The sequence below is a fragment of the Melospiza melodia genome, unplaced genomic scaffold, assembly GCF_035770615.1.
Source record: "Melospiza melodia melodia isolate bMelMel2 unplaced genomic scaffold, bMelMel2.pri scaffold_233, whole genome shotgun sequence".
Classification (NCBI taxonomy): domain Eukaryota; kingdom Metazoa; phylum Chordata; class Aves; order Passeriformes; family Passerellidae; genus Melospiza; species Melospiza melodia.
In genome coordinates, this window is record NW_026948560.1 from 50,148 (window position 1) to 73,178 (window position 23,031).

General features: G+C 53.6%; 1 protein-coding gene across 1 annotated transcript in view; it reads left to right on the top strand.

The window, feature by feature from the left end:
* Positions 1 to 10,571: 10,571 nt before the first annotated feature.
* LOC134433667 (spectrin beta chain, non-erythrocytic 4-like) overlaps positions 10,572 to 23,031 on the top strand; it is a gene marked incomplete at its 3' end in the record, with an annotated part of 66,793 nt that continues 54,333 nt past the window's right edge. Inside the window, exons 1-10 of the mRNA XM_063182433.1 lie at positions 10,572 to 10,882; positions 12,727 to 12,878; positions 16,007 to 16,180; positions 16,267 to 16,358; positions 16,438 to 16,518; positions 16,636 to 16,751; positions 16,983 to 17,095; positions 18,577 to 18,764; positions 22,471 to 22,588; positions 22,659 to 22,817. Coding sequence (XP_063038503.1) covers positions 10,747 to 10,882; positions 12,727 to 12,878; positions 16,007 to 16,180; positions 16,267 to 16,358; positions 16,438 to 16,518; positions 16,636 to 16,751; positions 16,983 to 17,095; positions 18,577 to 18,764; positions 22,471 to 22,588; positions 22,659 to 22,817 — 1,329 coding nt within the window. The remainder of the gene's footprint in view (positions 10,883 to 12,726; positions 12,879 to 16,006; positions 16,181 to 16,266; positions 16,359 to 16,437; positions 16,519 to 16,635; positions 16,752 to 16,982; positions 17,096 to 18,576; positions 18,765 to 22,470; positions 22,589 to 22,658; positions 22,818 to 23,031) is intronic.

Below are 23,031 nucleotides of genomic sequence, written 5' to 3' on the forward strand. Positions count from 1 at the left end.
CCATACCCTCTCCTCCTCCTTCTCCCTTACCGCCCATCCCTCTCCTCTTCCATCCCTCCTCGTCCATGCCTCCTTCCCCTCCTCTCTTTCCCCACGTCCTTGTCCTTTCTCCCTCCCTTTCCTTCCCTCCTCCTCCTCCTCCTCCCTGACCCTCCCTCCTTCTCCTTCTTCATCGCCTCCCTTTTATCCCTCTTCTTCCTCCTGATCCTCCCTAACCCCTCCTCCTCCTCTTTTTTCCAGCCCTTCTCAGTCTCCGTTATCCCTCCCCCTCCGTGCCGTGCCTGTTTTTCCAGTCCCGGTCCATTCCATCCCAGTTTAGCGGCATCCCCGCCCATAGAATCTCAAACCAGTTTATCCCAGTGTGTATGGCCCGGGTCCATATGGGGCCAGTCTGTAGGATCCCAGTCCCGATTATCCCAGTCTGTAGGATCCCAGTCCCGGTTATCCCAGTCTGTAGGATCCCAGTCCAGGTTATCCCAGTCTGTGGGATCCCAGTCCAGGTTATCCCAGTCTGTAGGATCCCAGTCCCGGTTATCCCAGTCTGTGGGATCCCAGTCCAGGTTATCCCAGTCTGTAGGATCCCAGTCCAGGTTATCCCAGTCTGTAGGATCCCAGTCCAGGTTATCCCAGTCTGTAGGATCCCAGTCCCGGTTATCCCAGTCTGTAGGATCCCAGTCCCGGTTATTCCAGTCTGTAGGATCCCAGTCCAGGTTATCCCAGTCTGTAGGATCCCAGTCCCGGTTATCCCAGTCTGTAGGATCCCAGTCCCGGTTATTCCAGTCTGTAGGATCCCAGTCCAGGTTATCCCAGTCTGTAGGATCCCAGTCCGGGTTATCCCAGTCTGTGGGATGCCAGTCCCGGTTATCCAGTCTGTAGGATCCCAGTCCCGGTTATCCCAGTCTGTACGATCCCAGTCCCGGTTATCCCAGTCTGTAGGATCCCAGTCCAGGTTATCCCAGTCTGTAGGATCCCAGTCCAGGTTATCCCAGTCTGTAGGATCCCAGTCCCGGTTATCCCAGTCTGTAGGATCCCAGTCCAGGTTATCCCAGTCTGTAGGATCCCAGTCCCGGTTATCCCAGTCTGTAGGATCCCAGTCCAGGTTATCCCAGCCTGTAGGGTCCCAGTCCCGGTTATCCCAGTCTGTGGGATCCCAGTCCCGGTTATCCCAGTCTGTGGGATCCCAGTCCCGGTTATCCCAGTCTGTGGGATCCCAGTCCAGGTTATCCCAGTCTGTAGGATCCCAGTCCCGGTTATCCAGTCTGTAGGATCCCAGTCCCGGTTATCCAGTCTGTAGGATCCCAGTCCCGGTTATCCCAGTCTGTAGGATCCCAGTCCCGGTTATCCAGTCTGTGGGATCCCAGTCCGGGTTATCCCAGTCTGTAGGATCCCAGTCCAGGTTATCCCAGTCTGTAGGATCCCAGTCCAGGTTATCCCAGTCTGTGGGATCCCAGTCCCGGTTATCCCAGTCTTTAGGATCCCAGTCCAGGTTATCCCAGTCTGTAGGATCCCAGTCCGGGTTATCCCAGTCTGTGGGATGCCAGTCCCGGTTATCCAGTCTGTAGGATCCCAGTCCCGGTTATCCCAGTCTGTAGGATCCCAGTCCCGGTTATCCAGTCTGTAGGATCCCAGTCCCGGTTATCCCAGTCTGTAGGATCCCAGATCAGGTTATCCCAGTCTGTAGGATCCCAGTCCCGGTTATCCCAGTCTGTAGGATCCCAGTCCCGGTTATCCCAGTCTGTAGGATCCCAGTCCAGGTTATCCCAGTCTGTACGATCCCAGTCCAGGTTATCCCAGTCTGTACGATCCCATTCCATAGGATCCCAATTCACCGGGTTCCAGTTCATACACTCCCAGTCCCTGTTTGGTCCCATTCCAGTTTATCCCAGTCCAGTTTATCCCTTTCCAAAGGACCCCATTCCAGGCTATCCCAGTCCAGTTCATCCCAGTCCATAGCATCCCAGTCCATACGATCCCAGTTCCATCTAATCCCAGACCAGTTTATCCCAGTCCATAGGATCCCAGTTCCATATAATCCCAGACCAGTTTATCCCAGTCCATATGTTCCCAGTTCCATATAATCCCAGTCCAGTTTATCCCAGTCCATAGGTTCCCAGTTCCATATAATCCCAGTCCAGTTTATCCCAGTCCATAGGATCCCAGACCAGTTTATCCCAGTCCATGGGATCCCAGTCCCATATAATCCCAGTCCATGGGATCCCAGTTCCATCTAATCCCTGACCAGTTTATCCCAGTCCATGGGATCCCAGTTCCATCTAATCCCAGACCAGTTTATCCCAGTCCATGGGATCCCAGTTCCATCTAATCCCAGACCAGTTTATCCCAGTCTGGGCTATCCCAGTCCATAGGATGCCAGTCTGTCGGGCATTGTGGAGAACTGGGATAACTGGGATAATGGGGGGAACTGGGATAATGGGGGGAACTGGGATAATGGGGGGAACTGGGAGAGTGGGATGATGGGGGGAAACTGGGATAATGGGAATTCTGGGATAACAGGGAGAGTAACTGGGATAATGGGGAATTGGGATAATGGGGGGAAACTGGGATAACGAGGAGACTGGGATAACTGGGAAGGTGGGATAGTGAGGGGAACTGGGATAATGGGGGAAACTGGGACAATGGGGAACTGGAATAACTGGGAGAGTGGGATGATGGGGGAACTGGGATAATGGGGGGGAAAACTGGGATAACTGGGAAGGTGGGATAGTGGGAGGAACTGGGATAACTGGGGAGAGTGGGATAATGGGGAGAGTGGAATATTGGGGAGAACTGGGATAATGGGGAACTGGGAAAACTGGGATGCTGGGATAACGGGAAACTGGGATAACTGGGATAATGAGAAGAGTGGGATAATGGGGAAACTGGGATAATGGGGGGGAAACTGGGATAACTGGGGAGAATGGGATAATGGGGATACTGGGATAATGGGGAGAGCGGGATGATGGGGAACTGGGATAACTGGGATAGTGTGGAACTGGGATAACTGGGATAATGGGGAACTGGGATAGTGGAGGAGAAGTGGAATAAATGGTGGGAACTGGGAAAACGGGGATGCTGGGATAACTGGGATGATGGGGAACTGGAATAACTGGGAGAGGGGGATAATGGGGGAAGTGGGATAATGGGGGAGGGAAACTGGGATAATGGGGGAACTGGGATAACTGGGATAATGGGGGAACTGGGATAACTGGGGTTATGAGGAGAGTGGGGTAATGGGGAACTGGGATAATGGGGAGAGTGGGATAATGGGGATACTGGGATAATGGGGGGAAACTGGGATAACTGGGGAGAATGGGATAGTGGGGATACTGGGATAATGGGGAGAGCGGGATGATGGGTAACTGGGATAACTGGGAAAATGGGGAACTGGGATAACTGGGATAGTGTGGAACTGGGATAACTGGGATGATGGGGAACTGGGATAGTGGAGGGAAAGTGGAATAAATGGTGGGAACTGGGAAAACAGGGATGCTGGGATAACTGGGATGATGGGGAACTGGAATAACTGGGAGAGGGCGATAATGGGGGAAGTGGGATAATGGGGGAGGGAAACTGGGATAATGGGGAAACTGGGATAATGGGGAGAGTGGGATAATGGGGGAACTGGGATAACTGGGGTTATGAGGAGAGTGGGGTAATGGGGAACTGGGATAATGGGGAGAGTGGGGTAATGGGGATACTGGGATAATGGGGGGAAACTGGGATAACTGGGGAGAATGGGATAATGGGGATACTGGGATAATGGGGAGAGCGGGATGATGGGGTGAGTGGGATGATGGGGAACTGGGATAACTGGGATAATGGGGAACTGGAATAACTGGGATAGTGGGGAACTGGGATAACTGGGATAGTGTGGAACTGGGATAACTGGGATGATGGGGAACTGGGATAACTGGGATAGTGTGGAACTGGGATAACTGGGATAATGAGAAGAGTGGGATAATGGGGAACTGGGATAATGGGGGGGAAACTGGGATAACTGGGGAGAATGGGATAATTGGGAAACTGGGATAATGGGGAGAGCGGGATAATGGGGAGAGTGGGATGATGGGGAACTGGGATAACTGGGATGAAGGGGAACTGGAATAACTGGGAGAGTGGGATAATGGGGGAAGTGGGATTATGGGGAAACTGGGATAATGAGGGGAACTGGGATAATGAGGGAGGGAAACTGGGATAATGGGGGAAATTGGGATAATGGGGGAACTGGGATAACGGGGGGAACTGGGATAACTGGGATAATGAGGAGAGTGTGTTAATGAGGATACTGAGATAATGGGGAACTGGAATAACTGGGAGAGTCGGATAATGGGGGGACACTGGGATAATGGGGAACTGGGATAATGGGGGAACTGGGGTAACTGGGAGAGGGCGATAATGGGGTAGTGGATAATGGGGAACTGGGATAACTGGGATAATGAGGAGAGTGTGTTAATGAGGATACTGAGATAATGGGCAACTGGAATAACTGGGAGAGTGGGATAATGGGGGGACACTGGGAAAATGGGGAACTGGGAAAACTGGGATAGTGGGGAACTGGGATAATGGGAATTTTTTTTGGGGTTTTTTTTGGAATTTTTTGGGGATTTTTTTGCGAAATGTGGGATTTTTGGGGGAATTTTTGTTAATTTTTGGGGAATTTTTTGAGGGGATTTTTGTGATTTTTTTGGGATTTTTTTGTGGGGATTTTCTTCATAATTTCTTGGGATTTTTGGGAATTTTTTTGGGTTTTTTTTGGAATTTATTTGGGATTTTTTTGCGATATGTGGGAATTTTTTTGGGGAATTTTTGTTAATTTTTGGGGAATTTTGTGGGGGATTTTTGGGAAATTTTTGGGATATTTTTGGGATTTTTTGGGATTTTTTGGGGATTTTTTGGGGATTTTTTGGGGGATTTTCTTTATAATTTCTTGGGATTTTTGGGAATTTTTTGGGGGATTTTTTGGCGAAATGTGGGAATTTTTGGGGAATTTTGGGGGGGGATTTTTGTGATTTTTTTGGGATTTTTTTTGTGGGGATTTTCTTTATAATTTCTTGGGGATTTTTGGGAATTTTTTCGGGGTTTTTTTGGAATTTTTTGGGGGATTTTTTTGGGGATTTTTTTGGGATTTTTTGGGGGATTTTCTTTATAATTTCTTGGGATTTTTGGGAATTTTTTGGGGGATCTTTTTGCGAAATGTAGGAATTTTTGGGGAATTTTGGGGGGGGGGATTTTTGGGGGGAATTTTTGTTAATTTTTGGGGAACTTTGGGGGGGATTTTTGTGAATTTTTTGGGATTTTTTTAAAATTTTTTTTGGGAAATGTGGGAATTTTGGGGGGAATTTTTGTTAATTTTTGGGGAATTTTTGTTAATTTTTGGGGAATTTTGGAGGGGATTTTTGGTAATTTTTTGGGATTTTTTTCTAATTTTTGGGGGATATTTGTGAATTTTTGGGGATTTTTTTTGAAGTTTTTTGGGAAATGTGGGAATTTTTGGGGGGAATTTTTGTTAATTTTTGGGGAATTTTGGGGGGATTTTTGGGAATTTTTTTGGGATTTTTGGATATTTTTGGGATATTTTTTGGGATTTTTGGGGGATTTTTTGGGGATTTTTTGGGGATTTTTTTGGGGGGGGATTTTCTTTATAATTTCTTGGGATTTTTGGGAATTTTTTTGGGGTTTTGTTTTGAATTTTTTGGGGATTTTTGGGAATTTTTGGGGTTTTGTTCTGGAATTTTTGGGGGGATTTTTTTTGCGAAATGTAGGATTTTTTGGGGGGGGATTTTTGGGATATTTTTTGAGGATTTTTGGGAATTTTTGGGATATTTTTTGGGATTTTTTGGGGATATATTTTTGGATTTTTTGGGTGATTTTTGTGAATTTTTTGGGGGATTTGGGGTGGGGGAGGGGGCGTGTCCCCATCTCTGGGCGCGGTGAGGGGGGAGGGGCTCTGGGGGTGGGGGAGGGGCTGGTGCGGCCTCGCGCGCTCCGGGCGGGAGCGGCGGCGGCGGCGGCGGCAGCGACCCCTCCCCCACCCCCCCCATCCCCCACCCCCAAAATCGGGGACCCCCCCCCCAAACCCCCAAACCCCCAAACCCCTCCCCCACCCCGTGCCCCTCCCCCACCCCGCAGCCTTCCCGGCATTCCCGGCGCTCCCAGAATCCCCCGCGGCCCCGCAGGTGATGGGGATGCGGGATGGGGGTGGGGGAGGGGCCCGGGGGGGATTTGGGGATTTTTGGGGGGGATTTGGGGAGGGGGGGGAGGGGTGGGGGATGGGGGAGGGGTGGGGGATGGGAGGGGTAACTCAAGGTCACGGCAGGGAGGGGCCGGGCCGGGGGGGGAGGGGGATTTGGGGGATTTTGGGGATTTTGGGGATTTTTTGGGGGGGTTTTGGGGATTTTTGGGGATTTTTCTGGGATTTTGGGGATTTTTTTGGGGATTTTAGAGGGAATTTTGGCGAAATTCGGGGTAATTTGAGGGGATTTAGGAGGGATTTTAGGGGAAATTTGGGATTTTTTGAGAATTCCAGGGGATTTTTTGGGGGCTTTTAGGGGAATTTTTGCGAAATTCGGGGTAATTTGAGGGGATTCGGGGGGGATTTGGGGAATTGTTGGTAATTTTGGGGGATTTTAGGGGAATTTTAGGGGATTTAGGAGGGATTTTGGGGGAATTTTGGGGAAATTTTGGGGGATTATAGGGGAATATTAGGGGGGATTTTGGGGAATTTTTGGTAATTTTGGGGGATTTTAGGGGGTATCTTGGGCAATTTAGGGGGGATTTCAGGGGATTTTAGGGGATTTAGGATGGATTTTAGGGGAATTTTGGCCAAATTCGGGGTAATTTTAGGGGATTTAGGGAATTTTTGGTAATTTTAGGGTATTTTAGGGGAATTTTAGGGGAATTTTGGGGGGGATTTAGGGGGAATTTTAGGGGAAATTCGGGGTAATTTGGGGGATTTTAGGGGGGATCTTGGGAAATTTAGGGGGAATTTGGGGATTTTGGGGATTATAGGGGATTTAGAAGGGATTTTAGGGGAATTTTGGCGAAATTCGGGGTGATTTGAGGGGATTCAGGTGGGATTTGGGGAATTGTTGGTAATTTTGGGGGATTTTAGGGGGGATCTTGGGCAATTTAGGGGGGATTTTAGGGGATTTAGGAGGGATTTTAGGGGAAATTTGGGATTTTTTGAGAATTCGAGCGGGGATTTGGGGATTTTTTGGGAATTTTTGGGGATTTTTTTGGGATTTGGGGGATGTTTTTAGGGATTTTAGGGGAATTTTGGCGAAATTCGGGGTGATTTGAGGGGATTTAGGGGGGATTTGGGGAATTGTTGGTAATTTTGGGGGATTTTAGAGGATTTAGGAGGGATTTTGGGGGAAATTCGGGGTAATTTGAGGGGATTTAGGGGGATTTTGGGAAATTTAGGGGGATTTTAGGGGAATTTGAGGGGATTTAGGAGGGATTTTTGGGAAATTTGGGATATTTTTGATAATTCGAGGGGGGATTTGGGGCGGATTTTGGGGACTTTTGGGGGGCTTTTAGGGGAATTTGGCGAAATTCGGGGTGATTTGCGGGGATTTAGGGGGATTTGGGGAATTTTTGGTAATTTTGGGGAATTTTATGGGATTTAGGAGGGATTTTAGGAGAAATTTGAGATTTTTTGAGAATTCTAATTCGAGGGGGGCTTTGAGGGATTTTAGGGATTTTTTTGGGAGCTTTTAGGGGAATTTTGGGGAAATTCGGGGTGATTTGAGGGGATTCGGGGGATTTGGGAATTGTTGGTAATTTTGGGGGATTTTAGAGGATTTAGGAGGGATTTTGGGGAAATTCGGGGTAATTTGAGGGATTTTGGGGGATTTGGGGAATTTTTGGTAATTTTAGGGGATTTTAGGGGAATTTTAGGTGATTTAGGAGGGATTTTAGGGGAAATTTGGGATTTTTTGAGAATTCCAGGGGGGATTTGGGGAATTTTTTGGGGGCTTTTAGGGGAATTTTGGCGAAATTCGGGGTAATTTGAGGGTATTTAGGGGAGATTTGGGGAATTGATGGTAATTTTGGGGGAATTTTATGGGATTTAGGAGGGATTTTAGGAGAAATTTGGGATATTTTGAGAATTCGAGGGGGGATTTTGGGAATTTTTTGGGGGTTTTTGGGGGAATTTTGGCAAAATTCGGGGTAATTTTGGGGGATTTTAGGGGGGATCTTGGGAAATTTAGGGGGAATTTTGGGGAAAATTTTGGGGATTATAGGGGAATATTAGGGGGGATTTTGGGGGAATTTTGGCGAAATTCGGGGTGATTTGCGGGGATTTAGGGGGATTTGGGGAATTTTTGGTAATTTTGGGGAATTTTATGGGATTTAGGAGGGATTTTAGGAGAAATTTGAGATTTTTTGAGAATTCGAGGGGGGCTTTGAGGGGATTTTAGGGATTTTTTTGGGGGCTTTTAGGGGAATTTTGGGGAAATTCGGGGTGATTTGAGGGGATTCAGGGGGGATTTGGGGAATTGTTGGTAATTTTGGGGATTTTAGGGGAATTTTAGGGGATTTAGGAGGGATTTTGGGCGAAATTTGGGGTGATTTGAGGGGATTTGGGGGGGATTTTAGGGGGATTTTTGGTAATTTTGGGGGATTTTGGGGAATTTTAGGGGATTTAGGGGAATTTTGGCGAAATTTGGGGTGATTTGAGGGGATTTAGGGGGGATTTTAGGGGGATTTTTGGTAATTTTGGGGGATTTTAGGGGAATTTTAGGGGATTTTGGGGGGATTTTGGGGAAATTGGGGGGATTTTGGGTGTCTTGGGTTTGGCTTTGGGGCTCTTGGGATTTCTGGGGGGGATCCGGGGGTCTTAGGGGGGGCTATGAAGGGATTGGGGGGAATTTGGGGGATTTTGGGGGGTCCTGGGATGTTGAGGGTGTTTTGGGGGGGTCTTGAGGGGATTTTGGGGGGTTTCAGGGGGGGTCTCAATGGATTTTGGGGTCTCTGAGAATTTTGGGGGTCTCAGGATTGAATTTTGGGGGAATTTTGGGGGTCCCAGAGGGGATTTTGGGGGTTTCAGGGGGTCCTGAATGGATTTTGGGGGTCTCATTGAATTTTGGGGGTATCTTGGGGAGGATTTTGGGGGGTCCCAGGGGGTCCTGAATGGATTTTGCGGTCTCTGAGGATTTTGGGGAGGGGTCCCATTGAATTTTGGGGTTTTTGAGAATTTTGGGGAGGGGTCTCATTGAATTTTGGGGTCTCAGGTTTGAATTTTGGGGGTCTCAGGTTTGAATTTTGGGGGTCTCAGATTTGAATTTTGGGGGTCTTGGGGGGATTTTGGGGGTCCTTGGAGGGGTTTCATTGAATTTTGGGGGTCTCAGGGGGGGTCTTGATGGATTTTGGGGTCTCTGAGAATTTTGGGGAGGGGTCCCATTGAATTTTGGGGGTCTTGGGGGGATTTTGGGGGTCTCAGGGGGATCTCAATGGATTTTGGGGGTCTCAGAGAATTTTGGGGAGGGGTCCCATTGAATTTTGGGGGTCTTGGGGGGATTTTGGGGGTCTCAGGGGGATCTCAATGGATTTTGGGGGTCTCAGAGAATTTTGGGGAGGGGTCCCATTGAATTTTGGGGGTCTTGGGGGGATTTTGGGGTCTCTGAGGATTTTGGGGAGGGTCCCATTGAATTTTGGGGTTTTTGAGAATTTTGGGGAGGGGTCCCATTGAATTTTGGGGGGTCCCAGGGGGTCCTGAATGGATTTTGCGGTCTCTGAGGATTTTGGGGAGGGGTCCCATTGAATTTTGGGGTTTTTGAGAATTTTGGGGAGGGGTCTCATTGAATTTTGGGGTCTCAGGATTGAATTTTGGGGGTCTTGGGGGGGATTTTGGGGGTCTCGGGGGGGTCTCAATGGATTTGGGGGTCTTGTGGGGGATTTTGGGGTCTCTGAGGATTTTGGGGAGGGGTCTCATTAAATTTTGGGGCTCTCAGCCCCCCCAATTCACCTCAGGGCTCCAAACCCTGAACCCCCCCCCCAAATCTCTTCCAGCGCCCCCTGATCTCAGCGTGGGACCCCTCCCCAATTTCGGGGACCCCTCCCCAATTTTGGGGACCCCTCCCCAGTTTTGGGGACCCCTCCCCAATTTCAGGGACCCCTCCCCAATTTCGGGGACCCCTCCCCAGTTTTGGGGACCCCTCCCCAATTTTGGGGACCCCTCCCCAATTTCAGGGACCCCTCCCCAATTTCGGGGGCCCTCCCCAGTTTTGGGGGGGTCTTGGGGGGATTTTGGGGGGTTTCAGGGGGGGTCTCGATGGATTTTGGGGTCTCATTGAATTTTGGGGGTCTCAGGATTGAATTTTGGGGGGTCTTGGGGAGGATTTTGGGGGTCTCGGGGGGGGTCTCAATGGATTTGGGGGTCTTGTGGGGGATTTTGGGGTCTCTGAGGATTTTGGGGAGGGGTCTCATTGAATTTTGGGGTCTCTGAGAATTTTGGGGAGGGGTCTCATTGAATTTTGGGGCTCTCAGCCCCCCCCCAATTCACCTCAGGGCTCCAAACCCTGAACCCCCCCCCAAAATCTCTTCCAGGCCCCCCTGATCTCAGCGTGGGACCCCTCCCCAATTTTGGGGACCCCTCCCCAGTTTCGGGGACCCCTCCCCAGTTTTGGGGACCCCTCCCCAGTTTTGGGGACCCCTCCCCAATTTCGGGGACCCCTCCCCAGTTTTGGGGACCCCTCCCCAATTTCGGGGACCCCTGCCCAATTTCGGGGACCCCTCCCCCCAATGGCGGCCGAGCTGGACAATGTGGAGGCCGCCCCTCCCCCCAACAACAACAACGGCCCCTGGGACCCCCCCCCGGACCCCCGGGCCTGGGGGGACCCCAAAATCTTCGAGTGCTCCCGGATCAAGGCCTTGGCTGGTGAGTGGAGACCCCTCCCCAAAAATAAAAAAAAAACAAAAAAAATCAAAATATTCCCCCAAAAATTCCCAGATTCACCCCCAAAAACAACCCCAAAAAATCAAAATATTCCCACAAAAATTTACAGATTATTCCCCCCAAAACAACCCCAAAAAATCAAAATATTCCCACAAAAATTTACAGATTATTCCCCCAAAAACAACGCCAAAAATTCAAAATATTCCCCCAAAAATTCCCAGATTCACCCCCCAAAAAAAACCCACAAAATCAAAATATTCCCACAAAAATTTATAGATTATTCCCCCCAAATTTACAGATTATTCCCCCCAAAACAACCCCAAAAAATCAAAATATTCCCCCAAAAATTTACAGATTCCCCCTGTTAAAAATATACCAAAAAACCAAAAAAAATTTAAAATTTCGGTGTGACCTTGATGTCCCCCAGATGATCAGGACATGGTGCAGAAGAAGACCTTGCCCAGGTGGTTGAACGTTCACCTGGAGGTTCCTGAGTCCCATGGGGGTCTCAGGGTGGTTTTGGGGTGAATTTGGATGGATTTTGGGTGACCTCGATGTCCCCCAGATGATCAGGACCCACTGCAGAAGAAGACCTTGCCCAGGTGGTTGAATGCCCACCTGGAGGCTCCTGAGTCCCATGGGGGTCTCAGGGTGGATTTGGGGTCTCAAGATGGTTTTGGGGTCTTGGGATGGTTTTGGGGTGAATTGGGGTGGATTTGGGTGGATTTGGGGTGACCTCGATGTCCCCCAGATGATCAGGACATGGTGCAGAAGAGGACCTTGCCCAGGTGGTTGAACGTTCACCTGGAGGTTCCTCAGTCCCATGGGGGTCTCAGGGTGGATTTGGGGTGAATTTGAGTGGTTTTGGGGTGAATTTGGGTGGATTTGGGGTCTCAGGGTGGATTTGGGGTGACCTTGATGTCCCCCAGACGAGCAGGACCCACTGCAGAAGAAGACCTTGCCCAGGTGCTTGAACGTTCACCTGGAGGTTCCTCAGTGCCATGGGGGTCTCAGGGTGGATTTGGGGTCTCAAGATGGTTTTGGGGTCTTGGGAAGGTTTTGGGGTGAATTTGGGTGGTTTTGTGTGGTTTTGGGGTGACCTCGATGTCCCCCAGATGATCAGGACATGGTGCAGAAGAAGACCTTGCCCAGGTGGTTGAACGTTCACCTGGAGGTTCCTCAGTGCCATGGGGGTCTCAGGGTGGATTTGGGGTCTCAAGATGGTTTTGGGGTCTCGGGATGGTTTTGGGGTGAATTGGGGTGGATTTGGGTGAATTTGGGGTGACCTCGATGTCCCCCAGACAAGCAGGACCCACTGCAGAAGAAGACCTTGCCCAGGTGGTTGAACGTTCACCTGGAGGTTCCTGAGTCCCATGGGGGTCTCAGGTTGGATTTGGGGTCTCAGGGTGGTTTTGGGGTGACTTTGGGTGGATTTGGGGTGGATTTGGGGTGACCTCGATGTCCTCCAGATGATCAGGACATGGTGCAGAAGAAGACCTTGCCCAGGTGCTTGAACGTTCACCTGGAGGTTCCTGAGTCCCATGGGGGTCTCAGGGTGGATTTGGGGTGACTTTGGATGGTTTTGGGGTGGATTTGGGGTGGATTTGGGGTGACCTCGATGTCCCCCAGATGATCAGGACATGGTGCAGAAGAAGACCTTGCCCAAGTGGTTGAACGTTCACCTGGAGGTTCCTCAGTGCCATGGGGGTCTTGGGGTGGATTTGGGGTCTCAGGGTGGTTTTGGGGTCTCAGGGTGGTTTTGGGGTGACTTTGGGTGGTTTTGGGGTGAATTTGGGTGGTTTTGGGGTGACTTTGGTGCCCCGCAGACGAGCGGGACGCGGTGCAGAAGAAGACCTTCACCAAGTGGGTGAACGCCCACCTGGCCCGCGCCGCCTGCCGCGTCGGGGACCTCTACTCGGACCTGCGCGACGGCTTCGTGCTCACGCGGCTGCTGGAGGTGCTCTCGGGGGAGACCCTGGTGAGGAGACGCGCGCGGCGTCTTCATCGTCATCGTCATCATCATCGTCATCATCGTCATTGTCATCATCGTCGTCATTGTCATCATCGTCATCATCATCATCATCATCATCATCGTCGTCATCGTCATCATTGTCATCGTCATCATTGTCATCATCGTCATCGTCATCATCGTCGTCATTGTCATCATCGTCATCGTCATCATCGTCATTGTCATCATCATCATTGTCATCATCATCATCATCTTCTGCTGTCAGCATTGCCATGAGTGGTGGTGTCATCATCATCATCATCATCATTGTCGTCGTCATTGTCATCATCATTGTCATCATCCTCCAATGTCATCATTGCCGTGAGTGGTGGTGTCATCATCATCATCATCATCACCATTCTCTATCACCTTCATCATCGTCATTGTCATCATCATCATTGTCATCTTCTGCTGCCAGCATTGCCATGAGTGGTGGCTTCATCATCATCATTCTCTATCACCTTCATCATCGTCGTTGTTGTCATCATCATCGTCATCATCATCATCATCATCTTCTGCTGTCAGCATTGTCATGAGTGGTGGTGTCATCATCATCATCATCATCATCATCGTCGTCGTCGTCATTGTCATCATCATTGTCATTATCATTGTCATCATCCTCCAATGTCATCATTGCCGTGAGTGGTGGTGTCATCATCATCATCATCATCACCATTCTCTATCACCTTCATCATCGTCATTGTCATCATCATCGTCATCATCATCATCATCATTGTCATCTTCTGCTGCCAGCATTGTCATGAGTGGTGGCTTCATCATCATCATTCTCTATCACCTTCATCATCGTTGTTGTTGTCATCGTCATCGTCATCATCATCATCATCGTCGTCGTCATCATCTTCTACTGTCAGCATTGCCATGAGTGACAGCGTCATCATCATCATTCCCTATCACCTTCATCATCGTCATTGTCATCATCGTCATCATCGTTGTTGTCATCTTCTGCTGTCATCATTGCCGTGAGTGGTGACATCATCATCATCATCATTCTCTATCACCTTCATCATCATCATCATCATCGTTGTCATCTTCTGCTGTCAGCATTGCCATGAGTGGTGGCATCATCGTCGTCATCATCATCATCATCATCATCATCGTCATCGTCATCATAGTGATGAGTGGCACCATCATCATGGTCCATCATCATCATCATGGTCCATCATCATCATTGTCCGTCATCATCATCATCATCGTCATCAACGGCATGAGTGGCGTCCTCACTGTCATCATCATCATCATCATTCTCCTCTGCCATCATCATCATCATCATCTCCATCAGCATCATCATGAGTGTTGTCATCATCATCACCACCAGCATTGGCATCATCATCATCATCATCGTCTCCATGACCGTCATTATGAGGATCATCATCATCATCATCATCATCATCATCATCATCATCATCATCATCATCGTGGTGATTATCGCCATCGCCGTGAGCAGCATCATCGTCTTCATGAGCATCATCACCATCACCACCACCATCGTCATCATCACCACCAGCATTGGCATCATCACCATCATCTCCATGACCGTCATTATGAGGATCATCATCTACCATCATCACCATCATCATCATCATCACCATCATCACCATCATCTCCATGACCATCATTATGAGGATCATCATCATCTCCATGACTGTCATCATCATCATCATCATCATCATCATCATCATCATCATCATCATGATCACCATCATCATCGTGGTGATTGTCACCATCGCAGCATGAGCATCTTCATGAGCATCATCATCACCACCACCAGCATTGGCATCATCATCATCATCATCATCATCTCCATGACCGTCAGTATGAGGATCATCATCTACCATCATCACCATCATCATCATCATCATGGTGATTGTCTACCATCATTATCTCCATGACCGTCATTATGAGGATCATCATCATCACCATCATCATCTCCATGACCGTCGTTATGAGGATCATCATCATCTCCATGACTGTCGTCACCACCACCATCCCCACCATCATCATCATCAGCATTGCCATGAGCAGCACCCCCAGTTTGGGTGGAACTGGGACCTCCCCACCACCACCACCACAAGGTGGGACCTCTCCATCACCACCACCATGGTGAGCTGGGACCTCTCCACCATCTCCAGCTCTCCCACCATCACCAGTTTGGGTGGAACTGGGACCTCCCCACCACCACCATGAGGTGGGACCTCCCCATCACCAGTTTGGGTGGAACTGGGACCTCTCCACCACCACCATGATGAACTGGGACTTCTCCACCACCCCCAGCTCCCACCATCCCCAGTTTGGGTTTAGCTGGGACCTCCCCACCACCACCACCACAAGGTGGGACCTCCCCACCACCACCATGATGAGCTGGGACCTCCCCACCATCTCCAGCTCCCACCATCCCCAGTTTGGGTGGAACTGGGACCTTCTCACCACCCCCAGCTCCCACCACCACCAGTTTGGGTGGAACTGGGACCTTCTCACCACCATCACCACAAGGTGGGACCTCTCCATCACCACCACCATGGTGAGCTGGGACCTCTCCACCATCTCCAGCTCCCACCACCCCCAGTTTGGGTGGACCCAAAACTGGGACCTCCGCACCACCACCATGATGAGCTGGGACCTCCCCACCACCTTCAGTTCCCACCATCACCAGTTTGGGTTTAGCTGGGACCTCTCCACCACCACCACCATGAGCTGGGACCTCCCCATCACCAGTTTGGGTGGAACTGGGACCTCTCCATCACCACCACAAGGTGGGACCTCTCCATCACCACCACCATGGTGAGCTGGGATCTCCTCACCACCCCCAGCTCCCACCACCCCCAGTTTGGGTGGAACTGGGACCTCCCCACCACCACCATGAGGTGGGACCTCCCCATCACCAGTTTAGGTGGAACTGGGACTTCTCCACCATCTCCAGCTCCCACCATCACCAGTTTGGGTGGAACTGGGACCTCTCCACCATCTCCAGCTCCCACCATCCCCAGTCTGGGACCGGTTCTGGTGGGATGGGATGGGGTGGGGTGGGGTGGGGTGGCAGGACCGTGTCCAGGCTGGATGTCCCCCCCGTGTCCCCCCAGCCCAAGCCGACGCGGGGCCGGATGCGCATCCACTCCCTGGAGAACGTGGACAAGGCCCTGCAGTTCCTCAAGGAGCAGCGCGTCCACCTGGAGAACGTCGGCTCCCACGACATCGTGGACGGCAACCACCGCCTGACGCTGGGCCTCATCTGGACCATCATCCTGCGCTTCCAGGTGCCACCGGGCTCCTCGCCGTGTCCTCCCCTGGTCCTCCTGCAGCTCCTGCAGCTCCAGGTGTCTCCTGACCGTTCCTCCCCCAGATCCAGGTGATCAAGATCAAGACCGAGGACAACCGGGAGACGCGCTCGGCCAAGGACGCGCTGCTGCTCTGGTGCCAGATGAAGACGGCGGGGTGAGGAGCTCAGGCGGTGGCGCGGACCTCCCCGGGAGGAGGTCTGGTGGCCCGCGGTGACCTCCGGCGTCCTCCGCAGCTACCCTGAGGTCAACATCCAGAACTTCACCACCAGCTGGAGGGACGGCCTGGCCTTCAACGCCCTCATCCACAGGCACCGGTCAGCGGCGGCGGGGCGGGCGCGGGAGGGACCTCCCGGGCGTCGGGGTCACCTCCGAGGGTTTCTGGGGGGGCGAGGAGGTCCCGAGGTGACCGTGTCCACCCCACCCCACCGCAGGCCGGATCTCATCGACTTCCACAAGCTGACCAAGTCCAACGCCACCTACAACCTCCAGCAGGCCTTCAACACGGCCGAGCAGCACCTGGGGCTCAGCAAGCTGCTGGACCCCGAGGGTACGGACGGGGTCCGTCCGTCTGTCCACCCGTCCGTCCATCCGTCCACCTGTCCATCTGTCCAGCCATGCGGGGTGGGGTCATCTCCACCGCCCAGGTTTCCCACCTCCGCGCGCGCGTTGTTCGGGAGTGAGGTTGATGGGTCGGCCCAACGTTGGTGGGACCATCCCTGGTGGTCCCGGCGTGGAGGTTTGGGAGGTCCTGACCTTCTGCTCCCCAACCCCCCACCAGATGTCAACATGGAGGACCCCGATGAGAAGTCCATCATCACCTACGTGGTGTCCTTCTACCACTACTTCTCCAAGATGAAGGCGCTGGCGGTGGAGGGGAAGCGCATCGGGAAGGTGGGGCCGGACCCGGGTCCTGGGGGTCTCCATGACCGTGGGGTGGCCACCCCATTGTCCATCCTGTTGGCCACGGGTGTCCATCCCCTTGTCCATCCCGCTGTCCCTCCTTCTGTCCATCCCTTTGTCCATCCCTTCTCCATCCTTTCTCCATCCTTCTGTCCATTCCTTCTCCATCCTTTGTCCACCCCCTTGTCCATCCCTTTGTCCATCCCTCTGTCCCTCCTTCTGTCCATCCCTTCTCCACCCCTCTGTCCATCCCTTTGTCCATCCCCAGTTCCATGGGTTGTCCACCCCTTGGTCCACTCCATTGTCCCTGGATGTCCCATCCCTTTGTCCATCCCTTTGTCCACCCCATTGTCCATCCCTTTGTCCATCCCTCTGTCCATCCCTTGGTCCACCCCATTGTCCATCCCTTCTCCATCCCTTGTCCATCCTTCTGTCCATCCCTCTGTCCATCCTTTGTCCACCCCATTGTCCATCCCTTGTCCATCCTTCTGTCCATCCCTCTGTCCATCCCTTCTCCACCCCATTCTCCATCCCTTCTCCATCCCTTTGTCCATCCCTTTGTCCACCCCATTGTCCATCCCTTGTCCATCCCTTCTCCATCCCTTCTCCACCCCATTGTCCATCCCTTCTCCATCCCTCTGTCCATCCATTGTCCATTCCTTCTCCATCGTCCACCCCATTGTCCATCCCTTCTCAATCCATTGTCCATCCTTTGTCCATCCCATTGTCCATCCTTTGTCCATCCCTTGGTCCACCCCATTGTCCATCCTCCATCCCTTCTCCATCCCTTGGTCCACCCCATTGTCCATCCCTTGTCTGTCCTTTGTCCATCCCTTTGTCCATCCCTCTGTCCATCCTTCTGTCCATCCCTTCTCCATCCCTTCTCCATCCCTTGGTCCACCCCATTGTCCATCACTTCTCCATCCCTTTGTCCATCCCTTGTCCATCCATTGTCCATCCTTCTGTCCATCCCTTCTCCATCCTTCTCTCCATCCCTCTGTCCATCCATTGTCCATCCTTTGTCCATCCTTTGTCCATCCTTTGTCCATCCTTTGTCCATCCCTTGTCCATCCTTCTGTCCATCCCTCTGTCCATCCCTTGGTCCACCCCATTGTCCATCACTTCTCCATCCCTCTGTCCACCCTTTGTCCATCCCTTCTCCATCCTTCTGTCCACCCTTTGTCCATCACTCTGTCCATCCATTGTCCATCCTTTGTCCATCCCTTCTCCATCCTTCTGTCCATCCCTTCTCCACCCCATTGTCCATCCCTTCTCCACCCCATTGTCCATCCCTTCTCCACCCCATTCTCCATCCCTCTGTCCATCCTTTGTCCATCCCTTCTCCATCCCTTCTCCACCCCATTGTCCACCCACCTCCCCGGCCTGACCGGACCCTGGTGTGACCCCTCCAGCCCCGGGTGGTTCTCGGGGGGTTCCTGCAGGACCTCCAAGGCCACCCCAAACCCCACCAGGTGCTGGACCAGGTGATGGAGATCGCGGCCATCACGGCGCGCTACGAGGCGCTGGCGGCCGAGCTGCTGGCCTGGATCCACCACACCATCACCATCATCTCCAACCAGAAGTTCGCCAACTCGCTGACCGGCGTCCAGCAGCAGCTCCAGGCCTTCACCGCCTTCTGCACCCTGGAGAAACCGGTCAAGTGAGGACCTCCTGCCGGGCTGCTGGTGGGGTGGGACCTCAGCCTGGTGGTGGTGGTGGTGGGCAGGTCGCAGGTCAACCCAAACTGGTGGTGATGGGACATGGAGGTGGTGGTGGTGGTCATGGTGGTGGTGGGCAGGTCGCAGGTCAACACAAAATGGTGGCAGTGGGACCTGGAGGTGGTGGTGGTGGTCATGGTGGTGATGGGGAGGTCGCAGGTCAACACAAAATGGTGGCAGTGGGACATGGGTGGTGGTGGTGGTGGTGGTGGGCAGGTCGCAGGTCAACCCAGACTGGTGGTGATGGGACATGGAGGTGGTGGTGGTGGTCATGGTGGTGGTGGGAAGGTCGCAGGTCAGCCCAAAATGGTGACAATGGGACATGGGGGTGGTGATGGTGGTGGTGGTCATGGTCATGGTGGTGATGGGGAGGTCCCAGTTCAGCCCAAACTGATGTCACTGAGACCTGGAGGTGGTGAGGGTGATGGTGGTCATGGTCATGGTGGTGGTGGAGAGGTCACAGTTCAGCCCAAACTGGTGGCAGTGGGACCTGGGGGTGGTGGTCATGGTCATGGTCATGGTCATGGTCATGGTCACGGTGGTGGTGGGAAGGTCGCAGGTCAACCCAAACTGGTGGCAGTGGGACGTGGAGGTGGTGAGGGTGATGGTGGGGAGGTCCCACCTGAAGGTGGTGGTGATGGGGAGGTCCCAGTTCAGCCCAAACTGGTGGCACTGGGACATGGGTGGTGGTGGTGATGGTGGTGGTCATGGTCATGGTGGTGGTGGGCAGGTCGCAGGTCAACCCAAACTGGTGGTGATGGGACATGGAGGTGGTGGTGGTGGTCATGGTGGTGGTGGGCAGGTCTCAGGTCAACCCAAACTGGTGGTGATGGGACATGGGTGGTGGTGGTGGTGGTGGTGGTCATGGTCATGGTGGTGATGGGGAGGTCCCAGTTCAGCCCAAACTGGTGGCACTGAGACCTGGGGGTGGTGGGGATGATGGTGGGGAGGTCCCACCTGAAGGTGGTGGTGATGGGGAGGTCCCACTTCAGCCCAAACTGGTGACAGTGGGACATGGGTGGTGGTGGTGGTGGTGGTGGGCAGGTCGCAGGTCAACCCAAACTGGTGGTGATGGGACCTGGGGGTGGTGATGGTGGTGGTGGTCATGGTCATGGTGGTGGTGGGAAGGTCGCAGGTCAACCCAAACTGGTGGTGATGGGACATGGAGGTGGTGGTGATGGTGGTGGTGGTGATGGTGGTGGTGGGAAGGTCGCAGGTCAACCCAAAATTGTGACAATGGGACATGGAGGTGGAGGTGGCGGTGGTGGTGGTGATGGTGGTGGTGGGCAGGTGGCAGGTCAACCCAAAATGGTGGCAGTGGGACCTGGGGGTGGTGGTGGTGGTCGTGGTCATGGTCATGGTGGTGGTGGAGAGGTCCCAGTTCGGCCCAAACTGGTGGCACTGGGACCTGGGGGTGGTGGTCATGGTCATGGTCATGGTCATGGTCATGGTCGTGGTCACGGTGGTGGTGGGCAGGTCCCAGTTCAGCCCAAAATGGTGGCACTGGGACCTGGGGGTGGTGGTCATGGTCATGGTCATGGTCATGGTCATGGTCATGGTCATGGTCATGGTGATGGTGGTGGTGGGCAGGTCACAGGTCAACCCAAAATGGTGACAATGGGACCTGGGGGTGGTGGTCATGGTCATGGTCATGGTCGTGGTCGTGGTCACGGTGGTGGTGGGCAGGTCACAGGTCAACCCAAACTGGTGGCAGTGGGACATGGAGGTGGTGATGGTGGTGGTGGAGAGGTTCCACCTCAGGGTGGTGATCATGGGGAGGTCCCACTTCAGCCCAAACTGGCCATGGATGGTCCAGGGCGTGGTGGTGTCCCATGTCATGGTGGTGATGAGGAGGTCCCACTTCACCCAGACTGGTGGTGGTGGTGGACCCTGGCTCAGGGTGGTGATGAGGAGGTCCCACCTCACCCAGACTGGTGGTGATGTCCCATGTCATGGTGGTGATGAGAAGGTCCCACTTCCCCCAGACTGGTGGCCGTGGACCCTGGCTCACAGTGGTGAGAAGGTCCCACCTCACCCAGACTGGTGGTGATGTCCCACATCATGGTGATGATGAGAAGGTCCCACCTCACCCAGACTGGTGGTGATGTCCCATGTCATGGTGGTGATGAGAAGGTCCCACCTCATGGTGGTGATGTCCCATGTCACGGTGGTGATGAGGAGGTCCCACCTCACCCAGACTGGTGGTGGACCCTGGCTCAGGGTGATGATGAGAAGGTCCCACCTCACCCAGACTGGTGGTGGTGGACCCTGGCTCACGGTGGTGAGGAGAAGGTCCCACCTCATGGTGGTGATGGTGATGAGAAGGTCCCACTTCACTGGTGGTGACCATGGACCCCGGCTCAGGGTGGTGATGAGAAGGTCCCACCTCACCCAGATGGTGGCCATGGTGGACCCCGGCTCAGGGTGGTGAGGAGAAGGTCCCACCTCACCCAGACTGGTGGTGATGTCCCACATCATGGTGATGATGAGAAGGTCCCACCTCACCCAGACGGGTGGTGGACCCTGGCTCAGGGTGGTGATGAGGAGGTCCCACCTCACCCAGACTGGTGGTGATGTCCCACATCATGGTGGTGATGAGGAGGTCCCACCTCACCCAGATGGTGGCCATGGTGGACCCTGGCTCAGGGTGGTGATGAGAAGGTCCCACCTCACCCAGACTGGTGGTGGACCCTGGCCCAGGGTGGTGATGAGAAGGTCCCACCTCACCCAGACTGGTGGTGGTGATGGACCCTGGCTCAGGGTGGTGAGGAGAAGGTCCCACCTCACCCAGACGGGTGGTGGACCCTGGCTCAGGGTGGTGAGGAGAAGGTCCCACCTCATGGTGGTGATGGTGATGAGAAGGTCCCACTTCACTGGTGGTGACCATGGACCCCGGCTCAGGGTGGTGATGAGAAGGTCCCACCTCACCCAGATGGTGGCCATGGTGGACCCTGGCTCAGGGTGGTGATGAGGAGGTCCCACCTCACCCAGACTGGTGGTGGTGGAACCTGGGTCATGGTGGTGGTGAGAAGGTCCCACCTCACCCAGATGGTGGTGATGGTGGACCCCGGCTCAGGGTGGTGATGAGGAGGTCCCACCTCACCCAGATGGTGGCCATGGTGGACCCTGGCTCAGGGTGGTGGTGAGAAGGTCCCACCTCACCCAGACTGGTGGTGATGTCCCACATCATGGTGATGATGAGAAGGTCCCACCTCACCCAGACGGGTGGTGGAACCTGGCTCACAGTGGTGAGAAGGTCCCACCTCACCCAGATGGTGGCCATGGTGGACCCTGGCTCAGGGTGGTGAGGAGAAGGTCCCACCTCACCCAGACTGGTGGTTATGTCCCATGTCATGGTGGTGATGAGGAGGTCCCACCTCACCCAGACGGGTGGTGGACCCCGGCTCAGGGTGGTGATGAGGAGGTCCCACCTCACCCAGATGGTGGCCATGGTGGACCCTGGCTCAGGGTGGTGGTGAGAAGGTCCCACCTCACCCAGACTGGTGGTGGTGGACCCTGGCTCAGGGTGGTGGTGAGAAGGTCCCACCTCACCCAGACTGGTGGCCATGGTGGACCCCGGCTGACGGTGGTGCCGCCCCAGCCCGCGCCGGCCGTGACCGGGACCTCCCCGCCGGTGCCGCCCCGCAGGTTCCAGGAGAAGGGCAACCTCGAGGTCCTGCTCTTCACCATCCAGAGCAAGCTCCGGGCCACCAACCGCAAGCTCTTCGTGCCCAGCGAGGGCAAGAGCATCTGGGACATCAACAAGGTGAGGACGTGCGCACGGAGTCCCACCAGGCCGGGGGAACCCCCTGAGCAGCCGCGTCCCCTCCCGGCAGGCGTGGAGCCGCCTGGAGAAGGCGGAGCACGAGCGCGAGGTGGCCCTGAGGAACGAGCTGATCCGGCAGGAGAAGCTGGAGCTGCTGGCCCAGCGCTTCGACCACAAGGCCGCCATGAGGGAGACGTGGCTCAGCGAGAACCAGCGCCTGGTCTCGCAGGTGGGGTGGGGTGGGACGGGACACGGGGGGACCTTCGGCGCGGGGCGGGACGGTCCCGGGGTGGGGAGAGCGGTGGTGGGTGGTGGGACCTCGTTATGGGTGGTGGGATCTCGTTATGGGTGGTGGGACATCGTTATGGGTGGTGGGATGTCATTATGGATGGTGGGACATCATTATGGGTGGTGGGACATCGTTATGGGTGGTGGGAACTCGT